The sequence below is a fragment of the Salmo salar genome, chromosome 05, assembly GCF_965601325.2.
Source record: "Salmo salar chromosome 05, fSalSal1, whole genome shotgun sequence".
NCBI lineage: Eukaryota > Metazoa > Chordata > Actinopteri > Salmoniformes > Salmonidae > Salmo > Salmo salar.
In genome coordinates, this window is record NC_138295.1 from 53247501 (window position 1) to 53260000 (window position 12500).

Sequence of the window (12500 nt, forward strand, 5' to 3'; positions counted from 1 at the left end):
CCGCTTAATTTTTGACACAGAATCCGCCCCGCCGTATTGATGTGCTCGGCCATTTTGGGCCTCATTTCTCAGGGAAATTAATTGACAAAGTGCGAAGATATATCAGCATATCGCCAGATTAAGCGACAAACTGAGGCGATGAGGAAATCAATTGTGGCCCTGTCGCGGCAAACGGCACTGGCGGTCCCTCTGCGGAGGGGCGGGGGAAAAGGCCGGGGCGGGTCGGGACATGTTTGAGTTATTTATTTATTTGAGTCGCTCATTCATCAGCCGTTACAAATGACCCTGGCGGCTGACGCTACCCTCCCCTCCTCCTAACACCCCCCCCCACCCCATCCTCCTCCTCTTCCTCAGACATTGGGGGGTGTGAGGAGAGTGATTAACATAGAAAACACACAAATCAGCCCCCAGAACAATGAATCCAGTTGGAGACATGACTGCAGGCCCAGGAGCAGGACGTGTTCACACACAGAGGAAAAATAGGAAGTCCCTCACTATGACTGCTTATGTCACAGTCACAGTCAAAGAGATGGTGGCAGCGCAAGTGCGTTTTTTTTGTTGTTGAGAGATTCATTCTCTCGTCACAACGAGAATATTCAAATGCAACTGGACTGAGGACATACACGACTTAAAGACAGAATTCCATTTCACGATTCGCGCTGTAGCATATCTCAAACACTTATTTGCACAACAGCTTTACACATAACAGCGTATAGGTACCAACAATTCAAACCCCTTAATTGTTGCGCTACATTATCTTGGGTATCTATGCTGACACACACACACTCAAACGTAGGACCGTGCTACTTTCCTCAACACCCCCCCCCCCCCATCAGTGCTCTGATCTGTCCTCTTCCCGCCCGCTACACACACACAACCCAGACACGTAACAAAGATCTCCCCAATTACTTACAGCCACATGTCACCGGGAGTGATTAGTTCAACTTTTAGCTTCCTACTTATTTTATTAGTATTGCAGCTTACCCTTGTGAAGGAACCCATTTATAACGTTCAAACAGATCACAAACGCCGATCATATTTTAGAGTGTGTCAGCCCGCCAGTGTGCTGGAATGGGATTGCAATGATATGGCAACGTCTGCCTCTGTCAGCCCCCCCCCCCCCCCCCCCATCCCCGTCTGCCCATTAATAGAAGTGTTGCATCATGGAGCTGTAAATTGAGTTAGCTTTCTGGGTGTCACTAATCAGTCTCTCTCTGTCGTCTCTCTCTCTGTCGTCTCTCTCTTTCTCTCTCGTCTCTCCCTCTCTCAGTCGTTTCTCTCTCTCTCAGTCGTCTCTCTCTTTCTCTCTCTGTCGTCTCTCTCTCTCTTTCTCGCTCTGTCGTCTCTCTTTCTCTCTCAGTCGTCTCTCTCTTTCTCTCTCTGTCGTCTCTCTCTCTCTTTCTCTCTCTGTCGTCTCTCTCTCTCTCCGTCGTCTCTCTCTTTCTCTCTGTCGTCTCTCTTTCTCTCTCTGTCGTTTCTCTCTTTCTCTCTCTGTCGTCTCTCTTTCTCTCTCCGTCGTCTCTCTCTCTCTCTCTGTCGTCTCTCTCTTTCTTTCTCTCTCTGTCGTCTCTCTCTCTCTCCGTCGTCTCTCTCTTTCTCTCTGTCGTCTCTCTCTCTCTCTCAGTCGTTTCTCTCTTTCTCAGTCGTCTCTCTCTTTCTCTCGCTGTCGTCTCTCTCTCTCTCTGTCGTCTCTCTCTCTGTCGTCTCTCTCTCTTTCTGTCGTCTCTCTCTCTTTCTGTCGTCTCTCTCTCTTTCTGTCGTCTCTCTCTCTTTCTGTCGTCTCTCTCTCACTCCCCGTCGTCTCTCTCTCACTCCCTCGCTCTGTCGTCTCTCTCTCACTCCCCGTCGTCTCTCTCTTTCTCTCTCAGTCGTCTCTCTCTTTCTCTCTCTGTCGTCTCTCTCTTTCTTTCTCTCTCTGTCGTCTCTCTCTTTCTTTCTCTCTCTGTCGTCTCTCTCTTTCTTTCTCTCTCAGTCGTCTCTCTCTTTCTCTCTCTGTCGTCTCTCTCTCTCGCTCAGTCGTCTCTCTCTCTCTCTCTCTGTCGTCTCTCTCTTTCGTTCTCTCTCTGTCGTCTCTCTCTTTCTCTCTGTCGTCTCTCTCTTTCTCTCTGTCGTCTTTCTCTCTGTCGTCTTTCTCTCTCTGTCGTCTCTCTCTCTGTCTGTCGTCTCTCTCTCTTTCTGTCGTCTCTCTCTCTTTCTGTCGTCTCTCTCTCTTTCTGTCGTCTCTCTCTCTTTCTGTCGTCTCTCTCTCTCGTCCCTCTCTCTGTCGTCTCTCTCTCACTCCCCCTCTCTGTCTGTCGTCTCTCTCTCTTTCTGTCGTCTCTCTCTCTCTCTGTCGTCTCTCTCTCTGTCGTCTCTCTCTCTGTCGTCTCTCTCTCACTCCCCGTCGTCTCTCTCTTTCTCGCTCAGTCGTCTCTCTCTGTCGTCTCTCTGTCGTCTCTCTCTGTCGTCTCTCTCTCTGTCGTCTCTCTCTCTGTCGTCTCTCTCTCTGTCGTCTCTCTCTCTGTCGTCTCTCTCTCTGTCGTCTCTCTCTCTCTCCGTCGTCTCTCTCTTTCGCTCTGTCGTCTCTCTCTCTCTCTCCGTCGTCTCTCTCTTTCGCTCTGTCGTCTCTCTCTCTCTCTCTGTCGTCTCTCTTTTTCTCTCTGTCGTCTCTCTCTCTGTCGTCTCTCTCTCTCTGTCGTCTCTCTCTCTTTCTGTCGTCTCTCTCTCTTTCTGTCGTCTCTCTCTCTTTCTGTCGTCTCTCTCTCTTTCTGTCGTCTCTCTCTCTTTCTGTCGTCTCTCTCTCTCTCCCTCTCTCTGTCGTCTCTCTCTCACTCCCCGTCGTCTCTCTTTCTCTCTGTCGTCTCTCTCTTTCTCTCTGTCGTCTCTCTCTTTCTCTCTCAGTCATCTCTCTCTTTCTCTCTCTGTCGTCTCTCTCTCTCTCTCTCTGTCGTCTCTCTCTCTCTCTCTCTCTGTCGTCTTTCTCGCTGCTTGTCTGCCCATCTCTTTCTCTCCCTCTCTCCTCCCTCCCCCTCTCTCTTCCCCTACCCTCCCTGTCGCAGCAAGTGACACCTAGGTGCTTGGAGCAGAGTGACGGTCGGGCCCCGGCTGACGGCGAGCGACGGTTCTCGGGGAAACAAATGAAAATAAAAAGGTCTAATTATGTCGGAGGCGCCTTGCCACCGCGAGAGGGGCCCGCGTGACGGATGGACTGTTCTCCTGCTAGCGCTCACTCAGCCTGTCACACCAACACCAGCCCCCCTGCCTGCCGTCCTGACTTCCGCTAGCATTTGGGCATTGACTTAAAAGGGAGTCAAGGAGCAGGTTGACTGACGGACTGACACCTAAGGAAAACAGTCTGGCCACACCAAACAGGCACTTTTGTTCCTTTCTGACTGATTCTTCCTCTCAGTATATGTATGTACCGTAGGTCGGTATCCCGAAGGTGGGATGTGTCTCACCTGTATGGACATGTAGTAATTAACTGAAGGTATCGGTTTGTGTGTATAGGTGACATGAGGTGTGTACACTAGACATTAATGTGACATGTAGTAGTGGTTATTGAGGGGATTGGGTCGCGTCACATCACAGGTGTGTATACGAGGTGTGTGTGTGGGTGTCTAGGTGACACGAGGTGTGTGTGTGTGTGTGTGTGTGTGCAGCACAGTAGACAATGTGTGTGTGGGTGTTGCAGCTCACCTGTGTGTGTCCTGTAGTGGTCTTTCATGGCAGACAGGGTGAGGAAGGCGTAGTGGCAGGCAGGCCAGGCACACTTATGGGGCTTGTCACCCGTATGCAGCTTCATGTGGTTGTTCAGAGCCCACTTCTCACTGAACGACCGGTCGCACAGATCACACTCAAACTTCCTGCGAGGGAGGGAGGGAGGGAGGGAGGGAGGGAGGGAGGGAGGGAGGGAGGGAGGGAGGGAGGGAGGGAGGGAGGGAGGGAGGGAGGGAGGGAGGGAGGGAGGGAGAAAAGAAGAGAGTTATTTAGTCCCAAAGCTGAGGTAAAAGGTAGAAACCCAACCCTCTAAGGTAGGGAAGGGAGGATGTAAGAGAACACACACACACAGATTGCTGGGGCTCCTGGCGTGTCATGTCTGTATAAGCAGACATTGATTTTTCTGTCCGGGCCTGCCACCTCCACCATTTATTCTCTGCTTTGCGCCAGGGCCCAGAGGACTGGAGAAATTCTGTTACAGTCCAAACACACACACACAGACACACACACACACACACACACACACACACACACACACACACACACACACACACACACACACACACACACACACACACACACACACACACACACACACACACACACACACACACACACACACACACACACACACACACACACACACACACACAACGGGCCAGTGGGGAGAATAGAGTTGGCCTGTACAGGGGTCTCCCACCACTTAGTCAGGGCCAGCAGGAATACCGTAGGCTAAATGGAAAGCTGGAGCGCACTTTCCCTCCTACCTGCCTTTATCCCTGTAGCTCCTCTTCTCGGTTATTCCTCATCTTTCTTCATGCCCATCTCTTCAAGCCCCGTTTCCCTTTCTCACTAACCATCTCTCCCTTGTGTCTCTCTTCCCCTCTGTTCCTCCACCCTGTGTGCCAGTCTTTGTGCGATGGTATGAAACACCGTTGATTGTAAAGATCTCTTCTCCACAGAGGCCAACGGCACATTCCATAGGACTAGATACGTCCAGTTTAGAGTTGGGTGCTCAGTCCCAGATTCATAGCTGTTTTATTAAGCTACAAGCAACGCGCATTAGTAAAAACAATAAAATACCCCGCGGTCAAATTCATCTTTAGGCCGGCACTATAATTTTGCCGGGCCCAGAGAATGAAAAATGTGTGCGCCATAAACAAGTGAAGGCAGATTCTTCGGGAGCGTTTTGTCATGTAACGAGACTCGTGAGAGCGTGTTATTTTAGGGAGGAGGGCGTCTTTTAAGGCCTGGTTGTGTGGTTTAATGCCTCTGGTATCTGTTTCATAGCACGCCATGTTGACACTCACCTGAACAAATAATGACCTCTAGCAACGTGGAGCACGTGTCCAAATCAATAATTCACACTCATAGGTTTTCCTTTATGGGTGGGAGGGGGGAAGGAGGGGTAGAAAGAGAAAGGGAGAGAGAGGGGGAGTTGGAGAGGGAGAGAGAACGGGGAGTGTGAGAGAGAGAGTCAGAGGGAGAGGGACGGAGAGGTGGGGGACAGAAAGAGAGTGGGGAGTAAGAGAGAGAGAGAGAGAGAGAGAGAGAGAGCGAGAGAGAGAAAGAGAGAGAGAGAGAGAAAGGGACACACACAAACTGGTGCTTGCCTTATATATCAATCCACACTCAAAGGAGGATGAATCTATCACGCACACAGATGGGTCTGTCACGTTCCACTATCGTCCCGGTCTTGCGAAGCGGCAGCTTCAACATCTTTTACCATAAGCACTCAGACACACATTCTAAAATGGTGTCTATATCACCGTGGCCGCCTAATCTCGCAGGCATATTCAAAATCCTCCCATTCATTCGCTCATACCGTGATTTGCCAAAGACTTTATCCTGGCGACGGATATACGTCTGTGTCTGTTTCTCCTTCTCTCGCTCTAGTATTTCTGGAACAGCCAGTCCCCCCGCCGTGGGAGAGGTAAATAAGATGAGTAAAGAAATGCTGTCTTTTATTGTGTAACATTATACACAACACTCCTGTTTTATGAGCTCAAAAGGGGCCATTGTTTATCGTCGGGCGTCATTTCAGCGCTAGGCCTTGACATGGGCCTCTTTCTCTCTCTCTCTCTCTCTCTCTCTCTCTCTCTCTCTCTCTCTCTCTCTCTCTGTCTGTGTGTGTGTGTGTGTCTGAGGCTGAGGAGGAATGGTGCTTGCAGTAGACTGATCAGTGGGGGTTTTGTATGGAAGACAGGAGGTATTGCGTCTGTTTTCACCAGATCAGATGGAGCTCTTTGATCTTGTCTCCGCGTGTCAGATCCCGTCACGATCCACAGTCTAGCCCCTATACATATGCATGCAGCCTACCACCTCGAAACAGTCAGGAGCAATGCAAAGCAGGCCAGAGACAGAGGGAGGTAGAGAGAGAGAGGTAGACAGAGAGGGAGAGGGAGAGAGGTAAGAAACAGGAGGCCTTTCTCCTATTTGTTAGATATAATTAGAGTTGTATTTATTTTTGTTGTGGTTGCTGCTCATCAGGTTTCCACATGAAGCAAATTAACAGGCGCTCCTTAGATCTCAATTACACATGATGACAAGGAGTGCAATTGCATTGGTATTGACACACACTCACACACAGTATTGTACAACTAACCTTGTGGGGACACACAAGTCAGTCCCATTCAAAAATACTATTTTCTCTAACATTTACCCGACAACGTAATCCGACAACCTAATCTTAACCCTAACCCTATTTTGTTTATTTCACCTTTATTTAACAAGGCAAGTCAGTCAAGAACAAATTCTTAGTTACAATGACGGCCTACTCCGGCCAAACCCGGACGATGCTGGGCCAATTGTGCGCCGGCCTATGGGACTCCCAATCACGGCCGGATGTGATACAGCCTGGATTTGAACCAGGTACTATAGTGACGCCTCTTGCACTGAGATGCAGTGCCTTAGACTGCTGCACCACTCTGGAACCCAAACCTTTAAAACTAACCCCTGCTCCTAACCCTAACCCTAATTCTAACCATTAAAAAAATGTTGTTTACTATTCTTGTCCACACACACACGCACGCACACACGCACAAACACACAAACACACTCCCTATGTTTCTCTCTTTCCTCTGATCCTGAAGCAGCTAAATGATTGGCATCCCATGCAGATTTATTCAAATAGCCAGGTGGGCCTCTTCCCTGTAAACTCCCGTCTTTATTCCTATACTGTCATTCATTATCATACGTCTCACACGTACATTGTGTGGATCTGCAGGATACACTGCCACTGATGGCAAATAAAGCTCATCTGAGACCAGCCAATGTGAAGCCTCTCTGCATTGCCGCCCCCATGTGGCAAGGTGGTCACTGGGATAGGATTTTGTGTGTGTGTGTGTGTGTGTGTGTGTGTGTGTGTGTGTGTGTGTGTGTGTGTGTGTGTGTGTGTGTGTGTGTGTTAGAAACGTACTTCCACTAACCCTATTTTACTTATTCGGCACAACAGGACACGTGGCACAAAACAGACCAGTCAGAGCTACCCTAAATAAGTCAGATGCTGTGAAGTCCCGTAGAGAGCGCTCCAGAGGTCCCTCCCTTTCCCTCACGTTAGGGTGACCAGAAAACTCTCCGCCATATTCTCACACTTCAGAGGGGAGCAGAGGGAGAGAGAGAGAGGCCAACTCCCCCCTCCAGCCAAACTGACACAAACAGACAACTTCAAAGTGAAGACTGTTGTTTATTTAGTGAAGGGGGATGGGTGGAGAAAGAGAGAGAGTCCATCTGATATCCAACTGTCAGGAGAGCATTTTCACATGCAAAATAGAGTGTGTGTGGGAGCGAAAGATTACCTAGAGGGAGAAACATGACAGCACTCAGTATGGTCAGAATGGATCATCATCTGGCAGGCCTCTCTTGTTCTCTCTCTCTCTCTGTTTTTCTCGTTCTCTCTCTCTCTCTCGGTTTGTCTCGTTCTCTCCCTCTCTCTCGGTTTGTCTCGTTCTCTCTCTTTCTAGCTTTCTCTCTGTCTTTCAGCCTCTTTCTCTCTAGCTTTCAGTCTCTATCTCTTTCTCTGTAGCTTTCAGTCTCTCTCTCTTTCTCTCTAGCTTTCAGTCTCTCTCTCTAGCTTTCAGTGTCTCTCTCCCTCTCTCTCTCTCTTTCTCTCTAGCTTTCAGTCTCTCTCTCTTTCTCTCTAGCTTTCAGTCTCCCTCTCCCTCTCTCTAGCTTTCAGTCTCTCTCTCTCCCTCTCTCTCTCTAGCTTTCAGTCTCTCTCTCTCTCTCTCTCTCTCTCTCTCTCTCTCTCTCTCGCTCTCTCTCTCTCTCTCTCGCTCTCTCTCTCTCTCTCTCTCTCTCTCTCTCTCTCTCTCTCTCTCTCTCTCTCTCTCTTCTCTCTCTCTCTCTCTCTCTCTCTCTCTCTCTCTCTCTCTCTCTCTCTCTCTCTCTCTCTCTCTCAGTCTCTTTCTCTCTCCTAAATCACTCGCATTTTGTCAGCCCGGCAGCTTAAATCAAGACTAAATTAGTAGAATGAAGATTAAGTCATTTGGCCTTGAGCTGTCCCAGACATTACGAGTCGAAGACTGAGGATAACTTTAAACACGGCCGACTGGGGGTCAAAACGTGTGTGTATGTCTGTGTGTGTTTGTGTGCGTGCGTGCATGAGTCTAGAAGATTTCTTCTGCGGGAGTCAATTGAAACCAAATTAAAGGGAGTGTTTGTTTTTTCCATTTTTAAATAGAAGATATTACATTCCTTTGGGTTACTGTTTCCTGAGCGCACAGCCCCGGCGTCGTTATTTTCCATTAGCGTACACAAAGTCAACTGACGACAAGCTCGTTCCCAGGTTGAACAATCGCAAGACTAGACACCATCACTCACGCCCCTGCCCGTGCCTTCCAAGGTTCTACTAGTTTATGGTCAATGGGCTTTGAAGGTAATCAAATCAGTTTGCTGGACTGAGCTGGTTTACCGTTCAAATGAACAGTCATCTACCTCCCAACACTGTGGCTAGGTGTGTGTTCTGCATGTCGACCACCGCAACGCCTTAAGTGGACACACCCTGTACCACGGTGGTGTAAGTAAGTAGCCTGGCGCGACCCTTAGCTTCGTACGAGCTGGGTTGGCTCCTAGGAGCAGGAGTCTATCTCCTGTTTCTGTGGTGTGTGGCAGCTTGATAGCGGGGAGGGGCTTGGAGTCTGAGTACAATAATGATTTGTGAAAAGGCAGAGTACACACGAATGATTTCTTTGGATTCCACATTTTAATGTCACACTTGTAAGTGGTGTACAATGTTAACTATTAACTGAGTCGTCAATAGAGAAACACAAGAGCAGTAAAAACGGAGTACAGAGCAGAGTTCAGGAGTAATGTCACAAGGCCTCCTCTGAGAGAGAGAGAGAGAGGGCTAGTGCGTACTAACACACACACACACACACACACACACACACACACACACACACACACACACACACACACACACACACACACACACACACACACACACACACACACACACACACACACACACACACACTATGGCTGCAATACAAACAAGACCCCAGCACCACAAAGATGCTATTGTCGGATTTATATTTACCTCCAATCCCAAAAGGGGGAAGAAAAGATAATGAAATAAATAACAATAGAGGCAACAGATAAGCTCCCGTTTATCCCGCTATAGGGCAAATACAAATTGTCAATTTAATGAACATGGTGGACGTGATGAAAGCGAGGTGAAGGAGCCTCGTTGCCTGACAAACAATCAGGAAATGTTATCTTAATATTGTTCCGTGGTTATTCAGCCCATAACTTAGGGGGGGGAGGAGCAAAGGCCAGGTCCCAGTGAGGTGTCCCTGTTATTGCCTGTTTTTATTATGAGCCATAGCTCAACGGTCGGAAATACACACGCACGCGCACGCGCACACGCACACACACACGCACAGAGCTGACCATACAACTTGAGTTCCAGCAAAGAACAAAGAAAGGATTGATACGAGATGTTTGAAAGGTAAATGCGTACGTACGTGTGGTGGGGGGGGGGGGGGGGCTTTCCAGATTCAATACATTTATGGCTGTAATGGGTTTAATGAATACCAGACCGTAAATCAAAACGTTTCATCCCAAAATCACAAATCAAGTGCCGAAAATACAACCCGCTGGCATCCTTGGCTGGTAACCAACCACCAAAAAGGCAGAAAACCCCCCCTACTCCTGATTTGTGTGACAACAAGAGGTCAGAGGCCTCCATCAGCAGCACTTAAAAAGCCTCCAGATGCTTCCTAGTCCAAACTTTTTGGTATTTAAAGCCTCTGCAATCTGAGGATCCCCACCCAAATTAACTATTATCTCCGTATTTATATATTGCCCGTACTAAATTGCGTCGCAGCGAAGAATTACTATGGATATAAATATCGGCGACAATAACTCAGCCAAAAGCCTTAAAGACACGACGCTCTTTATTGGGGCGTCTGATAGCCCTTAAATACAGCACCAGGAAGCCATATCAGTGCTGTTTCTCTCTAATATCAGGCCACATTAGCGGCTCGTAAATCAAATTACACTCCTAGAATTTCATTAAGCTCACCTGCCAGCAGTAGTGCCGGCTAAATATTTATGTTTTCCCGCCGCGATTGTGTGGCTCTCAGGTACACAAAAGGTGGAAGGAAAGCAAGGGAAAATGGATGATGAATGTAATTATCTTTTAAGGAATACAGTGAAACTCTGTCATAAATTCCCCTGGTGATACTACGGAGAGGGAGAGGCAGCAATAAAGAGCGTCCTGTGGGCTGGAGTCAACAACGGTAACAACACGGCAACACCGGCCGTGTCCCAGAATGGCACCCTAATCCCTACGTAGTGCACTACTTTTGACCAGATCCATATTGGCCCTGGTCAAAAGGAGTGCCCTATATAGGGAATAGGCTGCCATTTAAGAATGCCCCTGTCTGCTCCCTTCCTGTTTAGAGTGTTCGAGTGTTTCACCAGAGGTAGACTCCACAACCTGATTACAGCCTGAAGAGAAAGTCACTCTCTAACAGAAATCAAAGAGGATGATGTATGACAGAGATCACACACCCCAGATAGACAAGCTAATGCAATAGAACGAGAGAGAGAGAGAGAGAGAGAGAGAGAGAGAGAGAGAGCGGCTGATAATGCACAAAGATTGACTTGTTACTGTTAGACCCTCGATCCAATATTAAAGAAATGATTGACTACTCTCTTTATTGCCACTGGAATTATCTGAAAGGAATTTGTGTTTCTATTTGTTTTTTGGTTTTTTTTCTTCAACTGAACATATAGCCTAGACCTTGGTTTTGCATAAGCAGGCGAGATTTCCTGGATATGGAATCTGGGAAGGCTGTATGAGCCGGGAGGTGGGTGGACGGGGGGGGGGGGGGAGGGGGGGTTTGGGACAACGGCGTCTGGCTATGGATTTTGATTACACACAGAGGGAAATGAGTGAGCCAGGGACCGTGACGACACTCACTTAATAAAAAGGTAAAGTCTATACATCAAAGAGTGTCTAGCTGTAAATCGTTGTGTTCTGCTGTACCGACGGCCCCTCCCCATCCTGGCTCATTATGAGCCCTCTAACGGGGTCACTCATATTTACTATTGGCTCAATATCATTTTAAATAATGAGCTTTATCCCTTATCTAATTAACAAGGGCCTCGCTCTACCCCCCACCCCCTTCAAATTAGGAAGCCAGTGTCGGTCTAGCCAACTGTTGTTTAGCAAATTCGCTTTGTGACAAAACAGCAAAAGGGTTGGGAGGGTTGGCTGTGTGTGCGCAGAAGTAAAGACCTGGTCTTGTTTCTCTCTCTCTCTCTCTCTCTTCCTCCCTCTCTTATTACTGGAATTCCAATTCAATGATCACCTTAGATCACACGCACGCCATAAATCAGACAGGCCTGACAGAGGATGAAAAATGGTATTAATAATGCGAAACTTATTATACAGTCCAAAACGCTCCCTTGATAAATGACATTGTTTGGGCCTGACAATGATTGCATTCAAAACATTATTTCTGTTTTGTGCTGCATTCTGTGGGTTGGTGGACGTAGGGGCTTGTGTGTTCGTGTGTGTGTGTGTGTGTGTGTGTGTGTGTGTGTGTGTGTGTGTGTGTGTGTGTGTGTGTGTGTGTGTGTGTGTGTGTGTGTGTGTGTGTGTGTGTGTGTGCTCATGAAATATCTTCCCATCCCAGATCTCACCCTGGAGTCAAGAGGGCAAATGGTGGCTGGTGGCTCACAACAAACCCAACACACACACACACACACACTTTCATCACAAACAGACAGGTTGAAAAACAGAGCCCATCTCCCTGCCTCCACATCTACACATTTCACTGAGACTCTGAAAAAGAGAGAGTCAGAAATACAGAGATACCACCATTCCACAGCACCATTGTCAGAGAGAGAACAGTAGGGCGGTGGAGAGATTCGATTCCCTGTCTACGGCTCGACGTGCATAGCAAATCCCTGTGCTAACACCTCACACTCACTGACTCCAATCGGAGCAACAGACACGGCGGTGGAAAGAGCAAGCCGGGAGTAGAGGAGAGAAGAAGAAAAAACGTCAGGGGTCATAAAGTTTCATTTGAAATAGAAACTGGGAGTGCGGTGGATACACGGTGACACATGTTTTTCTTTCTGCCTGTAGCTGGCTGGGTTAGCAATGCTACGGCTCCACCAGGCTGCGTTTCCATTCATTAACACAGGGACAGGCCAGTTGTGCTAAGCTAAGCGCCACATACCAGGGCAGCACAACACCCGAGACAAAAGGCTATGTATGTCCCAAACGGCACCCTACTCCCTATATAGTGCACTAATTTTGACCAGGGCCAATGCACAGCTCTGGTCAA

General features: G+C 48.3%; 1 protein-coding gene across 2 annotated transcripts in view; it reads right to left on the reverse strand.

The window, feature by feature from the left end:
* The window catches only part of LOC106605077 (zinc finger protein 407), a 157684-nt gene that overhangs the window by 64090 nt on the left and 81094 nt on the right, over positions 1 to 12500 (reverse strand). For both annotated transcript variants that reach the window (XM_014200355.3, XM_014200354.3), the window contains exon 5: positions 3676 to 3842. In XM_014200355.3, the coding sequence (XP_014055830.1) occupies positions 3676 to 3842 (167 nt within the window). The remainder of the gene's footprint in view (positions 1 to 3675; positions 3843 to 12500) is intronic.